Raw genomic sequence first — 16,688 nt, 5'->3', positions numbered from 1 at the left:
AATAGTGCTGTGTACCAGGCTTAACTGCTGTAGTCATGAAAGTTAGGCAGAGTCACAAAATGAAATTTGTTTAAAAGAACAACTATCCTGAACAAAATTATAAACAACAACACTTGGTTTTTGCCCCCATTTTTCCAAAGCACTTTCACCACACACTGCTCTCCACACTGTCACACTTCCCTCCACAGAGAGTGGAGAGTCTGACCTCTCTGTGGAGGGAAGTGTGACAGTGTGGAGAGCAGTGTGTGGTGGAAGTGCTGTGTATTGCTGGACGGGTGTCTGAAGAATGAGTACATCGTCAGTTTCCAAGGTTAAACAATATCACACTATTGAGCTCTTTTTGCCCTTCACGACCCTCCTACCCTAAAATACACCCGAGGAGTTGGGACCCACCCACGGACCATCGGATATTCCACCATCCTGATAGGAGAGGACCATAGGAGCCTGCCTTTCTGTTTGGAATACCCCGGACCCCCAGGGACGCCCCACAACATAAAACCCCCCCTCCCACTACAGAAGGGAATCAGGAGACAACGAAAAGGAGCGCCAATTACATCCTAATACCAGCTCTATACCCCTGTGTGGGGTGGGTATATCTGGTTAGTAGGTCTTTCTTCCTTAGGGGTCACCCTATACCTCGCCAGTCACCCACCACAGGGTCTTTGTAAGATTTATTATCTGTGTGGGCACTTAGTTGCTATTTGGACTTTATCCCTGCTAGATACTGTAATATATCCGTTAATTCATTTCTGTGCACTTTATTGCACCATTGGTGGTCACATTTATATATTTATATATATTTTTCCAATCACTTTTCGCATCTTATTTATAGTGCAATATTCCCAGCACTCTGTGTCACTGCCACTTTATCTTGATATTTACACCATTATATTTATTTATTCATCACTTGTGTGCATATATATTTATATTCACTTTGTCACTCTAAGTGCACATTATCACCTATTTATTATTACATTTTTGTGATACGTTGATTTTATCTCTCTATTGTGCATATTGATTTGACACACTGATTCATTGTACACTACATTTTATACAATTTTTATTACATTTTATAGTGCACTCATTTTATTTATTTATATATCATCACTTGAATACAGGCAGCGCCATTACCCAAATTTCCATTCAAAAACAAAAAAGTGTTGCGTTTATAATTTTGTTCAGTGTATATCTTTAAATAAGTTGTGCTTTAATTCCCCTAACCCCTCCTTTAGTGCAGTCTACTCCATAACATATCTTTCCACCTGCAGCTGAAAAATCATGACACTTTGCACATTCCTATGCAATAACCACATTCATGGAGCCGGCAGGGGTCCTGCAGTATAGGGCTGTCCCAAAAGAATGAATAGGACAGCAGCATGCATTTGCAGTATGAAGTGGGGCCTGCAGCCTGCCTACAGGGGCATTTTATTTGCTTTCATAAATCTGTTTGGGATGATTTTGCGTTTCGGGGATGTCTCTCACCTCCTCCAAAGCAACATCAAGCTGTACATAAGCCCTAATTTAGAGGCAAAGATGGGTGTTTCATGACTTGTAAAAAAAAGTTAGACATTCTGTGGTGCAAAAAAAGAAAAATGTATAACCGCCCTCAATTTTAGTGAACACAGTGCCAAAACAAACACCTAAATAATATAAATACCCGTGAATGAATTATTGCACATCAATTACTGTATATGTGATTGAGATTATATATATATATATATATATATATATATATATATATATATATATATATATATAAATAATTATTATTATACAGGATTTTTATAGCGCCAACAGTTTGCGCATCGCTTTACAATGTGAGGGAAGACAACACAGTTACAATACAATTCAATACAGGAGGAACTAGAGGGCCCTGCTCGTTAGAGCTTACAATCTAGAAACATATACATGTATATAAATATATCTAAATAAATAATAAAAAATAAATATAAATAATTAAGTTGCATGTCAAAAAGAAAGCGCAATATGCGCTCCTCGAACATAGACTGAATAGAGGGTTAGACCGCGCTCAAAATTAGTGCACAAACAAAACCATGATCAGTCCATCCAAATATAAACTGTGAATATCTCCTATAAAGAGAAGAGATATTCACAGTTTATATTTGGATGGACTGATCACGGTTTTGTTTGTGCACTAATTTGAGCGCGGTCTAACCCTCTATTCAATCCCAGACATCCTGTGGTGCCTACCAACCTTTAGGCAGTACATTTCGTTCCAAAAGTTTAACATGGGTGACAGGTTTGCTTAAAGATAATTGCATATTTGGTGAAAATTGTCCAGTAAGGCATGCCTCCAGCTCCCATAGTGCTGCTCACCTGGAGAAAAACCTTCATCCTCAACCCAGCCACCTTCACTGTGCAGCCCTGGTCAGAGAAGCACAGCATTGCTTCCTGGCTGAGTCAATTTCATCCTGTGCATGCAATGCGCTGGTTCCTCTGCTGTAAACCTGAGCTGCAAGTGGTGTCCACCCTGGCTGTACTGTGTACATTTCAGGACGTATGGACAGAAATACAAATCCTTTGGCAATAGAAAAGCTCACATGTGTATTTCATAAGTCTATAGCTGCTTGCCTAGTGTTCAACTTTAATGCTTCTTATGATGAACAACACAAAAATGCCTTTAGGAAGTCAAATAAGGTTCATGCTGAAGCAAATATGCAACAGCTATAGCTCCTAATGGACATTTTAAGTTTTAGACATAATCCCATCTTATGCACACACTTCATGGTTACAGGTGCAGAACCGCAGACCATTCATATTTAGGACAAACAGCTGCACTTATTGCTGTAACAGTAATCAGAAACACGTTATGTAAACATGCTGAGACTGTTCTTACATAACAGACTTGGTGCCAGATTTATGGGATGATTCACTTAATGGCACACAGACTGCAGCAAATTCAGCCTGAGAGCCAAAGCAGAGCAGCTTCACATGTTATGCTATATAAACAAAGCAAATCAGTAAATAATCAGAGTTTCCACCGATTCATATAGCAGATCATAATCTAATAGCTGTACAGTTCTTCCATCTGGTCTGAATCAAATCAATTTAATTGCACTTTACTAAACAGTCACATGGAACACCTGTGGGTTTATAAGTAACCAGTGACAGGAAGCTGATAGACACATCCAATTGTATCTATTAGTTATACAGGATTAAAAAAAAAAATAAAATCAATGAGTTCAAATAAAAACAGCCCCTTGCAATGAAGCGTAAAAGGACTGCAAAACCTACTTCTTATCGGTGATACTGACTGCCATCGCTGAGCTTAGGCCATTCTACATCTGTATCTGAGAAAATGGAACTCAATTACTAGCAAATGAAGGTCCATTGGGGAGGGACAACTGACATCTAGATTACAGGTCCAGTTCGGTTAAGAAATTTTTTTAGAATCATACTTACCTAGGTGGCTGCAGCATCGGTCTGATGCTGCATCTGTCACCCGGCGCCCCTAACACTTAGAACTGAGCAATCGACCACTGCCGATCGCTCAGTTCTCACTCCTCCGTGAGCAGAGAGCTGCTTACTGTCAGTCACCAGCTCTCTGCTCTGAGAGAACTGAGCTCTATATATATTGCCCTATTCGGCTATGTTCATAGATTAGAGGATGACATCCATTTGAAAATGATGCTACTCAGACCTCTGTTTTATTAAAATGTAATTAACGGATTTTAATTATCTAGTCTCTGCTGGCTAATGAGGCTGAATGCCTGGGAATTTCAATGGTACACTTAGCTTTGAAATGGATCACACACTTTGCAATAGCTAGCACAGACCTAAACACACACCGCAATTCATGTACTGCAGGAAATCCTGTGAACTTAAAGTAACATTAAAGTTTGTATTTATTTTCTTCTTTAAAATAAAAAAACATGTTATTTTGTGCAATGGTTTAGCTCATATCCTCTTCTGAGGTCATGGCTCTTCCTCTTCGGTGAGTGCCCCCATAGGATGCCTTGTCTGCGTCCACTGACACAGACAGGGCGGCTCGGCGCTGCCCTCCGTTCCTTTGTCACAGAATTTGATTGACTGATCAATCTGTGCAGTGAGCCAGGAAAGAGCTGGAAGAGCCGCTGCTCTCATGCACATCACTAGATCGGGCTCATGTAAGTATGGGGGGGGGGGGGTGAAGGAGGAGGAACATGCAGCACATAAGGTTTTTTTGCACAGAATGCATTAAAGGGTTATTAAACAAAGCTTTTAAAATTAAAATAAACATGGTATACTCTGTATTGCAGTGGCCCTAATCATTCTCTTCTCGGGTTCCTCAACAGCGATCTCGACTCCTCTTCTTCTAAGTGTGCCCTTATAGCAAGCCGTTTGCTATGGGGCACACTGTGTCCACGGAGCCACTCTCCAAAGACACACACAGCGGGACTTGGCTCTGCCCCCCACTTCATTTGATTGAGCTCCTGCTGCTGCTTGAGTCCTGTGTGAAGAGGGTGGGGAAAAGAGATGCAGCCGTGCACAGCGCTGGGTCTCTTCTCCTTCACACAAGGAAGGGGGAGGACAGGGGAGTAGAAAACATTTTTTAGCTTAATGCAAATAATGCATTAAGATAAAAACATTTTTAGGTTTAGTATCACTTTAAGGTAAAAGACCCCAAAGCTTTTCAAACTCCTTAAAGAAAGTTGAAATCGGATGTAAAATTTTAACTTTTTGGAACCCCTAAACATTGTAGATAAAAGGTAAGCTTCATTTTTTTATTTACTGAACTTGTGTTTTGCCCATTGCTCATGAGAAAAAGGAAAATTGATGCCGTTGTGTGACACGTAAATCTGAAATAAAGAAATTTGCATAGAAAATGCACACAAACTACCAACTAATATACAGTATACGGGTGAGGTCCATAACAGATTATTAGGCATTGATTTGGAATATAGGTGTACCCACAAGCGTATTTTCCTCAGCAAAAGCTAATTCCAATAAACTACTGAGTCCACCATCCACCTATTATTCTGATGGTAAGGCCTGATGAACTATAATAAATGTGTCCCGGAGATTAAGAAGGTGAGCCAGAGAATGAACACCAAAGCTCTGGAAAGCTTCTTTAAAAAAAAGGAACAGCCAAGGTTTTGGAGCTCCATGGATGTTCTGTAATAAGTTGGAGGTAAGGTTAGGAGCACTGGGCGTCTGCTTCCTAAAAACTAACATAACCGTGTATTCAGACTAGAAGACAGACATCACAAACGTTAATACATCATTTCATGAAAACAAAAAAGACACAACCACTTACTTTTGCTCTTGCAAATGTTCCCCTGTGTTCTGACTGGAATCAGTCTAAAAAGAACAAATACAAAGACATTAGAAAAAAAAAAAACACAACTAAGAAGTACTAAATATAATCACAAAAACACCTGTCAGGATCTCAAAGTATATCTGTATTTATTTTTGCAGCTTACCAGCCTCTTTAGGTGGGATAGGTGCATTGGTTTTCTTGGTCAGCCTTTTTTCCTCCCTTTTTACCTGAAGAGCGTGACAGTAACACTTCCTGTTCCTAGGGTGACAGCATGCACTCTTTGCACTGTTTTGAAAAAAGCCATTGTCACTCTACGACGGGACTACAGCACACTTCTCTCACCTTTTCTATAACTGAGGAGGGAGGTGTTCTCTAATCCAAATAAAGAACTGGGAACAAAAGCTAACTGATAACAGGGCAGCACAGGACGTTTTCAGCTTTCAGGAGTTCTGGCAGGATTAACTAGTATTTGTTAAAAACTTATCGCACAGGTAGACGGTAACAAACTGCTTTCAATTATATATTTAAACAAACAAGAAAGTAATTGGTAGGGTATACATACACAGTTTTTTCTTGTTATTATTAATGGGTTCTCTTCCAAAACACCTCAAAATGGTGTGCCACTGACACAATTCATTCCTATGGTGGTGCCTGTAGTTATGTACAGAACAGCCATCTGGAGGAGTATGATTAGGCATGTGCAGTAGAAGCTGGAGATGCAGCCAGAACTTTTATGCAAGGCTGAGAGATACCAGGCAGGGCCACAGAGTGAAAAGCTCAGAAGTGTGGCTGAAGGCAAGTATACTGCTATGTGGCTTTCAGGAGGATGAGGAGAAGAATGTCTTTTAAAACATTGTGAAAAAGGCACATACACTATTACCAAAAGTATTGGGAAACAACAAGCACATGAACTTTATTGGCACCCCAGTCTTAGTCCGTAGGGTTCAAGATTGAGTTGGCTCATCCTTTGCAGCTATAACAGCTTCATCTCCTAGTGTTGTCAGGATTCCCTCGCACCACATGCATGTTACACAGACGAGATGGAGCTTGACTACTTAAACTAAAAATGTATGAAAGACAATGGGGAGGTAACATTCAAAAGATAGCTATAAAATATATGAACTTCTACTGGGCGCTTATAGAAATGCAGACATCACAAATTATACAGCTTTTTATTTTTGAAGAATCTGTTGAACTTTTTAACACTGCAGTGACTTAGTGATATACCCATACACACATAATGGAGGTGCTCTTTAAAGGGCTACTCCAGAGAACAAGAGAAAGAAGAAGTTTTCCAGGATATAGGCACACAGTGGAATTAGAAATGGCTTCCTTCCATTTTCTCATGGGTAACCTAAGCAGAAGGGGTATCCTGATCACCAGAGTACTGGCAAAAAAGCATTGGTACAGTGCCAATAGCCAGGAAGATAAAAAGAAGTCCTGGGCAGGGGGTGTGCTCCCTGCATAAAGGCCATACAAAACATTTTAATTTCAATATTTAATAATTTTTTCAATACTTTATTCTAAAAATGTTTGTAAAAGTTTTACGCTGTGCAAAAATCCCTGAATTATTAGAGCACTATATATACACAACTATTGCACAGATTCAAAATTAAGTTATTGCTTTATTGCACAGGTCCAAGACCGTAAGCAGCAGGCAATAACAAACCGGATGAGATTGCAGAGAGCATGAACACAAAAATTACAAATACTAGTTGAAATTTTGATAAACCGACATGAAAAAGTAAAAAAAAAAAAAAAAATACAAAAAATTCTCAAAGACAAAAAAGGGTCCCATAGGTGATAACAGTCCAGTAATTAAATTAATTACTCCAAAGAAGATGCAAGGAATTCAGTGTTCAGCATAAATCCAATTATTGTACACGAATATATTAATAAGTAATGCACAGAACTGCTTGTAAGGCTTGAGTCAGACCTATGCGTGCATGTTTGTGCACACGTCACATATAGGGTAGCATATGGGGTGATCTACCCATGAGGAACTCAGGGAAAAAAAGTCCACAACTTTTTTTTCAAAATCTTGTGGCACCGTACAGTTTGGCTCACACAAAAATGTGTGTTTGCCAATGGCATTACCAATTAATCACACCCCATGTATCTGTTAAAGGGAGCGCAGTTTTGCGTGGGTTGGGAACATGTGTGATTTTGTGCACATTCCTGGCACATTTAGATCAGAACCAAGCCTAATTAAGTTTTGTTCAAGTAAGGCCAAGATTCGAATCGTGTATGGCCACGCTGAATGAACCAAATTTATTGATCGATTAACTTGGCACAACCAGCCTGTTGGGTTTCACCTGCGATTATCGCTAGCAGCTGCTATATCCCGCACCAGGAGAAGAAAATGGCAAGAGGAATTCCTGCATCAGCACTATCTTTGTTGATGGGGGAATCAAGCAAATTTCTTTCCTGCAACCCATGGTCTTTTCCCCTCCTAAGCAGTTGTCTCCATTGGGCAAATTCACTCCCACCTCCTCTTGTTCTAGAGACAATTTAAATTTTTGGATTCCCCCTCACTTTCTCAGTAACACCAGTCTCCAGTACAAACAGAGAGGTATATCTCCCCAATAGGAACAAAGACAGCAATTAAAGGGTCTAAATCTTTCCAACACTATCCAAAACTATAAAGAAAAAAAAAAAAAGGAAGGTTTTGGCTAGAAAAATACACTTTAATTTTCATCTCTGAAACGAATGTACTTTTTACCATAAAAAATGATGCAAGCACCATTTCAAGGCAATAGGTCTGCTCAGTAATGGGAATAAAGTTATGTAACTAAATATAAATTGGGCTGCACAAATCGGCCAAAAATGTTAACTATTTAGTCTAAAACCTAAAGTGCCAGTGTGACAAACAATCTGCAAAGTTTAGAATGAACATATGGATGTTATAGATTCCAGTTATATTTCACAATGTTGCTTAGATGGTACAATAAAACAACATCATGAACCAAATTGCTCTTGTGTTATTAAGCCCACATTGTGTCATGAAAGAAATCTTTGAAAGCTATTTTAAGAGGTGAAATCGGCAGCAGTCCACATAAAGGGTAATGTTTTGAGCTTTGCATTATGTTCCTGCCATGTATTAACAAAACACTGAAGTGATAGAAACCATACACGTTTCCTATAGGGAGTCTACATGGGATGGAATGTTGAAAAGAACGGCTTCTAGCAACATTTAAAAATCTCTACATAGACTTTAATACTCCTTTTTATACACATCTACACAGTGCTTTGAATTTTATCTGAAGGTCTATGCCCATTTTTTTTTTAAAGATTTACATTTCTGCAAGTTGTAAGAAAGACAGTGTAAACTGTGGATGTGGCAGAGGTGGATGAATGACAGGATCCTCTCCCCTCCCTATTTAGGAGAAGCAACACAAAGAATTTGGGCAATGAAGTAGACAGTAATTGGCTACCCCTCTGCCATTGCCCAGAAGGAAAAAGGGTGGAGCTAGCTGATCCCCTAATTTAAGTTTTTCATTTTTATATTTTTTTACTTCATGAAATAGAATATATAACAGTAAGTGTATGTCGGTGATATATACACAATCCTCCAGCTCAGCCCTGATTTAATACTACAGTAAACCCCCGCTCAATCGCGGTTCAGTTTTTGCGGTCCCGGTATATTGCGGGTTTTTTTGTAATGTTATTTTACTATATAAATCATTAAAATTAAATATTTTTGTGTTTTCCATAGCTCTTGCTATGTCTCTCAGTATCTTTTATGTGTTTAAATGAGTTTCTATTGTTTTAAAAGTGTGTTTAAAGACCTTAAAATGTTTTTACACGTATAGTGACAGTAAAAAAAACATGCCTACAATGCATTTTAATAGGGTTTTTCTATTTCGCGGATTTTCACTTTTCGCGGCTGGGTCCGGAACGTAACCCCCGCAATGGAGGGGGGTTTACTGTATATACATCCACATTATCCAGTGATGTGCAGTCTAAAAAGTATCTAATGCCTACTCCTTTAGCAATAAAAGGGCATTTCCCACACTGACCTAAAATATTCACATTTTACCCAGGGTCCTCTCACTGAATGTCTTTTCTTATGTTTGTCACAGTGGAGGGAAGCATAAGCTGCTGCACCATTCCTCCAAGAAAGAGGTGTGAAGTTCAGTTCTGCCCAAATAGCCTAGGATGGGCCCACCTGCCCTGTAAAGCTGAGGTGGGCGGGGCATAGTATCAGGTGCCCCAGTTCCCTGCATAGTACAGAAGTGTCACTCATATGGTTTGGCAGTCATGACTAATTAGGTTGACATGAACACTGTACAATGATAAGCAGGAAGTGGAGCCTGCACAATAAATTTGTATGGTCTTACATATATGTACATTAAATACTACATGTACATAGAAACAATAGGGGGAATTACTAAAACTGAAGGAAAAAGTATATATTTTCTAAAATAGAGACCCTGGACAATTAAATTATGGTAGTTGCAGTTTTTTTTGTCACACAATATTTGCACAGTTATTTATCAAATGCCTGTTTTTGGAGAAAAATTACACAAACTAATTTTAGTGCAAACACAAATATGCTCAATTTTTGGTAATATATAAAAAGATTGGGTTGTGTTAAATAAATGGATACAAAACATGTCTCAAGTCCTGCCTGAGAAATCACAGAAGTTTTAAAAGCCTTCACAGGTTATCGGTTTAGAGTTCACCGTGAATTATGCCTGTAGAATCACTGCTCTCAATCTGACATTTACGATGACTTAGAGGGGACTGTCCGTCCCGAGGAGGCGTGAAGGGACTTCCGCCCTCACATAGAAGCGAATTCCGCATTCTCTATGGAAACTAAGAGAACCCCTCTAAGTCAGCTCTGCAACATGTTCCTTGCTCGATGATGCGGCGGTGTTGTAAAATTTTCCCGCGGCGGTGTTGTCGTCCTACCTCAGCCCCTCCTCCTCCTCTCAGTCAGCTGTTAGCAAAGTCTTAAAATCTCATCGGACCTGCAAAATGTATTGTGCGCATGCACACCGGGGCTCGCAACAGCTGCTGGTGGTGACGTAGTATAACCGGAAGTGACGAGGGTCCGGAATTTTCACGGGTCCGACTAAATTTTAGAACACCAGCTCTTAAAGCTGGTACCAAGCTCACAACTGCAGCAGCTGTGAGCTTGATTAAGCCACTTGTCTACCATGCTGTTTTATAAACCTACCTTGGTAGATAAGTGGTTAAAATGATAACAAAATACAATACATTGCAGCTTACAGGCCTCAGAAGTGGTGACTGCATTCGTTTTTGTTTTCAGGCTAAAAACGAAATCAACAAAAACAGAAAATACCTGTTTATCTTGTCATCAATGCATTGTCCATTTTACTTCCTGCGAGCTACACTAAGAAATACACTTTGTCCTATCTATCTTCTGTAAACTAACAGGCTGAAGTTAGAAGCTGTACGCAGCAGCCCCAGATTCTGTCCACTCCAGTTTTAATAAATTTCCCTCAATGGTTCCAATTATTCAGAGAAGGTTACTTACATTTTGATTATTACTGCTTTTCCCATCCCCAAGACCTAAACAGGCATTTAAGCATTTCACCTCTGCAGTGCGGGAGAGGCCAACTGCAAGAAAGGCTTTTTCTTTTCCTGGAGTCGGCATTAACAGAGCAATAAAATGTACAAAACTCAATAAAACCAACAAGAATTTAGATTTTACAGAATCCAGCCCTAACCAGCTGAATTTGCAAACACGGCCTGGCCAAATCTACATTTCCCCACAAACCCAGCATTCAGATATGTAGTTCAGGTGTGTGTGTCCAAAAGTGCCTTTTGGTTTGGATGCGTGGCGAAAGATTTAGAGACCCCGCTGGGGAGATTCACCATCTCTGGTGACACCTCTTCTGAAAATCACTAAGAAGAGAATTCCCCTCACTTTAGAGAGCTTTCCTCTCCGCTTTGCTGCTTTTCCTGGACAGGAAGTGAAGATCAATCTTCCTAAAGGGCCACAGACAGCAAACACACACACACGACGGGGTTTTAACCTCTTTCCTTGGCTATACATACTCTAGTAACCTTTCCCTCCACCCACTAGCAACATATACAGTGGACTGGCTGTACATATTGGATACCATTAAAAAATCCTCCCATCAGACATTGTTTTCGCATGCTGCCCCAGCACTTTGCATGTTACAGTACCGAGGGAACCTGGAGTCACTTCCTGGTAGTAAGCCCCGTATGATAATAAGTAGGCCTGAGTGAGGTGAATGATTACGGATATGTCCCTGTTACTGTTCAGAGTATGTAGCTGCTGCTGGGGATGGGAAGAGTTGAGAACTACTAAAATACAGGATGTGGTTTGATGCACCCCTGAAGCGCCTCCAACGCCATGCAAACATCAGAAAAACACATACATTTGCCCTTGGGACTTTGAATGAGATGCAACACACCCAAATAATGAATAAATGGTATACTGATTATTGGTAGGTACAGTAATAGTAAAATAGCATATCAAACCGATACCATGCCATCAGGCAGATATGTGGTAATTGACAAGAAATATTCAACAAAAAAACACACAGTATTCACTACATGTAGGAACATACAGTATGTCTGCTGTGTTTGTGGGGATATTTTTCCTGCCATGAAAACACTCCAACAATGGTGCTGCATGTCCATTGTGGATACGTGACTGATTACTTTTTCATACAACATTCATTTAAAGCAGTAAAGTACTTCATACAGAAGAAGAGCACTTTGCATGTACAAAAAAACGAACTCAGTCACAGGAAGTGGCTTCACGTTCAAAACGTATGCATGAAGAGAAGTTCTATAATTGTCTTTCCACTAAAGAACATTCTCATACCAAATTTTGCTGACAACTAAGGACTTTAACTGAGCGTATGACATACACTGCTTTACGCTGTCAGTTCTTAACTTTTATAAGCCCTACATGTCAAAATAAACGGAGAATATACATTATTTTATAGGTCTATCTTCTAAACCATACAAGATCAGCTTGATGTGAATAATTATAGGTGTTAATGTATTGGTATAATGTTATTGTTTCTAGATCTAAATTTAACATTTCTTATGCACATGGGTCAACCGTATTTGCTCATTACATATGAAGGCTGTTTAAGTCACAGAAAAAGTGTGGTCTTATTTTCAGCTGTTAACTGGGTGACAATCCCTGTACTGAGCCAACAAGACCTCTAGTGCAGTGCTACCCAAACTTGCCTGGCTCTTGCCACACCACTCTTCCCACATGGGGCAGCTTTTCTCCCATTGAACTATTCCTCCAAAATTATGCCTTTTCCTTCCACTGATATCAAGACAAGGGCATTTTTCCTCCTCCCACTGACTACAGATGCTAGGTAATTTTTAGCTCCCACCGACCACCAACGCCATGTGACATTTTTTACTCCCACACACCACTGAAACAGGGAGTTGCCTATTACCACTGATCACAGGGCCTATATTTTCTGTCAACTACAGTGTTATTATTACTTATGGAAAGTGAGCTGGCCCTCTGAATAACGTTTGAGAACCCCTGTTTCAGAGGTTACACTACAAATCTCTTTTAACTAAAGTAGTTGTAAACCTCAGACATTAAATATGAACAAAGCATATCCCTCTATAGCAGGGGTGGCGAACAAGTTCAACAAAAGGAGCCAAAATTTTAAACTGTGAGAGTCAGAGAGCCACACCATGCAGTGACCTGCCAAAACAGACAAACACACATAAATGTCCCCCATCAGAGACCCCCACACACATAAATGTCCCCCATCAGAGACCCCCACACACATAAATGTCCCCCATCAGAGACCCCTGCACAATAATGTCCTTATCAGAGACCCCCACACACATAAATGTCCCCCATCAGAGACCCCCACACACATAAATGTCCCCCATCAGAGACCCCCACACACATAAATGTCCCCCATCAGAGACCCCCACACACATAAATGTCCCCCATCAGAGACCCCCACACACATAAATGTCCCCCATCAGAGACCCCTGCACAATAATGTCCTTATCAGAGACATCCACACACATAAATGTCCCCCATCAGAGACCCCCACACACATAAATGTCCCCCATCAGAGACCCCCACACACATAAATGTCCCCCATCAGAGACCCCCACACACATAAATGTCCCCATCAGAGACCCCTGCACAATAATGTCCTTATCAGAGACCCCCACACACATAAATGTCCCCCATCAGAGACCCCCACACACATAAATGTCCCCCATCAGAGACTCCTGCACAATAATGTCCTTATCAGAGACCCCCACACACATAAATGTCCCCCATCAGAGACCCCTGCAAAAAGCCACAGTATACCAAATAATAATGATAACCAAAGAGCCGCATTCAGTTTGGCCGGGAGCCGCATGCGGCTCGAGAGCCGCGTGTTCGCCACCCCTGCTCTATAGTATGTACTTATCCCAATTAAAAGCACTAAGGCTGGGTTCACACTAATGCGGTGCGGGAACCACATTGATACCTGCATGGTTTCCGCACCGCATCAGAATCGCAGGCAGTTCACGCTGTGCTCTGCAAACTGCTGCGGGTGTCAAAATAAAGGTATTGACATCCCCAAATCGGTTTGCAGAACACAATGTTAATTGTGGAATCGGATTGCATGGGTCTGAACACTCATGTGATCCAACTCCAGTATGGGGGGGGTCCTGCACTTTTTTGGTGCGGATCCAGTGCGAATTGAGCCATACATAATGTATGGCTCAGTTCACACCACACTGAATTTGCATGTCATTTGTACAGCAATCTGGTGCAACTCCTGTACAACTGACATGCAATGCTGTAGACCGCATATGTGTGAACCCAGCCAGTGTAATTTCGGTCTGCTGCTTCAGTCCTCTGCTATCAGCCTAAATGTACTTCTGGCAAGTTTTCCTGACACCAAGAAAGAAAACTAATGACGGGGAGGGATCTCCAGCAGAGTGAAAGCCTCAGCTCTGTTCCTGTGTGGGGAGGGGGGGGGGTGTCTTTCCTCCAATCAGCTCTCAGAGCCCTTCTCAATGAGCTCTGCAGAGTATTACTTTAGCTCTCCACCAATTTATTTTTTTCTGACAGTTCAGACAAGCTTAAAATAATCCTGGACTTTGAATGGATGTAGAGAAGAGAATAATATAGATAAAGAGGTACAACTTATGTAGGAGGATTGGTTTCATCCCTGCATCACCTGAGGATAGTCCCTTCACTGGGTATATGGAAGGGTTTACAACCTCTTTATTACAATACAATTATGGAAGAGCACGCTAGTTTGCAAATCCTTGTGAAATGTTAGGTAAACACTGTAATAACTCATACAATAGATATAAAGAGTATTATACACCCGTTAAAATGTCAGGGTTCTGTGGGAAAAAAAAAAAAAAAAAAAAAAAGAGACAAAGATAGATTGGGGGGGGGGGGGGGTAAAATAAAAAACTAAAATAATGTGGTTGCATAAGTGTGCACACCTTCTTATGACTGGGGATGTAGCTGAATTCAGAATTAAAGGATAAGTCTGGACAAAACCTAACTAACGCTAAACTACCTGCTCTGTTCCACATTCTAAACCTAATCTATCTAACCCTGTAAAGCAAAAATCACTGTACTTACCTTTTCTGCAGCCCATCCGGTCCCACGATGAGCTGTCAGCGGCTTTTAATGTGGAGGCGGGTGCATGAGAGGCACTCAAAATGGAAGCCCCATAGTATGTCTATGAGCAATGTCACTTCTCATTAATTTCACAGCCATGATCGGTCCTCTACTGCAGTGGTCCTCAACCCTGGTCCTCATGGCCCACTAACAGGCCAGGTTTGCAAGATAACTGAAATACATCCCAAGTGATATCATTTGCTGCTCAGTGATTGCAGTACTCTAGTCTGCACCTCCCCAAGGTAATACTTAAAATCTGGCCTGTTAGTGGGCCCTGAGGACCGGAGTTGAGGACCACTGCTCTACTGCACAGCTTCCGTTGCTGGAGACTGGACCATCCGGGTGCAGAATAGGTAAGTACAGTGATTTTTGCTTTACAGGGTTAGATAGATTATGTTTAGAATGTGGCACAGAGCATGTTTAGAGTTAGTTAGGTTTTTCTTGGTATTCTCCTTTAGGAAATTACATTCAAACTCATGTTAAATAAGCGTCTGTACACACCTGACATCATTTAAAGTCACTCTGATTAACCCCAAATAAAGTTTAGCTATACTAGTAGGTCTTTCCTGACATTTTCTTAGTCGCATGCTACAGCAAAAGCCATGGTCAGCAGAGAGCTCACAAAGCATCACAGGGATATCATTGTAAAAAGTTGGCAGGAGAAGAGTGCAAAAGAATTTCCAAGGCATTAGATACACAGTGAAGACAGTCATCATCACGTGAAGAAAATGAAGGCACAACAGTGACATTACCAAGAACTGGACATCACCCCAAAAATGATGAAAAGACAAGAAGAAAACTGGTCAGGAAGCTGCCAAGAGGTCTACAGCAACATTAAAGGAGCTGCAGGAACATCAGGCAAGTACTGGCTGTGTGGTATGTGACAACAATCTCCCGTATTCTTCATATGTCTGAGCTATGGGGTAGAGTGGCAAGACGGAAGCCTTTTATTACTAAGAAAAACATTCAAGCCCTGGTAAATTTTGCAATAAACACATCTGAAATCTCCCAAAAGCATTTTGGAAAACCTGTTATGGTCTGAAGAAACCAATGGTGAACTTTTTGGCCATAATTTCAAAAGATCTGTTTGGTGCAAAAACAACACTGCACATCGACAAAAGAGCACCATACCCACAGTGAAGCATGGTGGTGGCAGCATCATGCTTTGGAACTATTTTTCTTCAGCTGGAACAGGGGCCTTAGTCAAGGTAGAGGGAATAATGAACAGTTACAAATACCAGTCAAGATTGGCAGAAAACCTTCAGACTTCTGCTAGAATGCTGAACATGAAGAGGAACTTCATCTTTCAGCATGACAGAATAATGAACAGTTCCAAATACCAGTCAATATTGGCACAAAACCTTCAGACTTCTGCTAGAATGCTGAACATGAAGAGGAACTTCATCTTTCAGCATGACAACGACCCAAAACATACATCCAAATCAACAAAGAAATGGTTTCATCGGGAGAAGATCAAAGTTTTGGAATGGCCCAGCCAAAGCCCAGACCTGAATCTGATTGAAAATCTGTGAGGTGATCTCAAGAGAGCTGTGCACAGGAGATGCCCTCACAATATAACAGAATTGGAGAGTTTTTGCAAAGAATGGGAAAATATTGCCAAGTAAAGATGTGCCATGCTGACAGACTCATACCCAAAGAGACTTAGTGCCGGTTCACATATATGCGATGCAGGAACCCTGCGAATCCACTGTGGGTTCCTGCATCCCATTCAAATAGCAGGCAGTTCACACTGCCATGTGCGAATCGCTGGGGGTGTCAATAAAAAGTTAAACGACA

General features: G+C 40.8%; 1 protein-coding gene across 1 annotated transcript in view; it reads right to left on the bottom strand.

Moving 5' to 3' along the window:
* Window positions 1-16,688, bottom strand: part of TMEM131L (transmembrane 131 like) — a 267,525-nt gene that overhangs the window by 233,154 nt on the left and 17,683 nt on the right. The window contains exon 3 of the mRNA XM_082263743.1: window positions 5,258-5,301. Coding sequence (XP_082119869.1) covers window positions 5,258-5,301 — 44 coding nt within the window. The remainder of the gene's footprint in view (window positions 1-5,257; window positions 5,302-16,688) is intronic.

This window comes from Pelophylax lessonae, assembly GCF_965119305.1.
Source record: "Pelophylax lessonae genome assembly, chromosome: 1".
NCBI lineage: Eukaryota > Metazoa > Chordata > Amphibia > Anura > Ranidae > Pelophylax > Pelophylax lessonae.
Note: the sequence above shows the minus strand (reverse complement) of the source record. Positions and strands in the feature narration are given on the sequence as shown.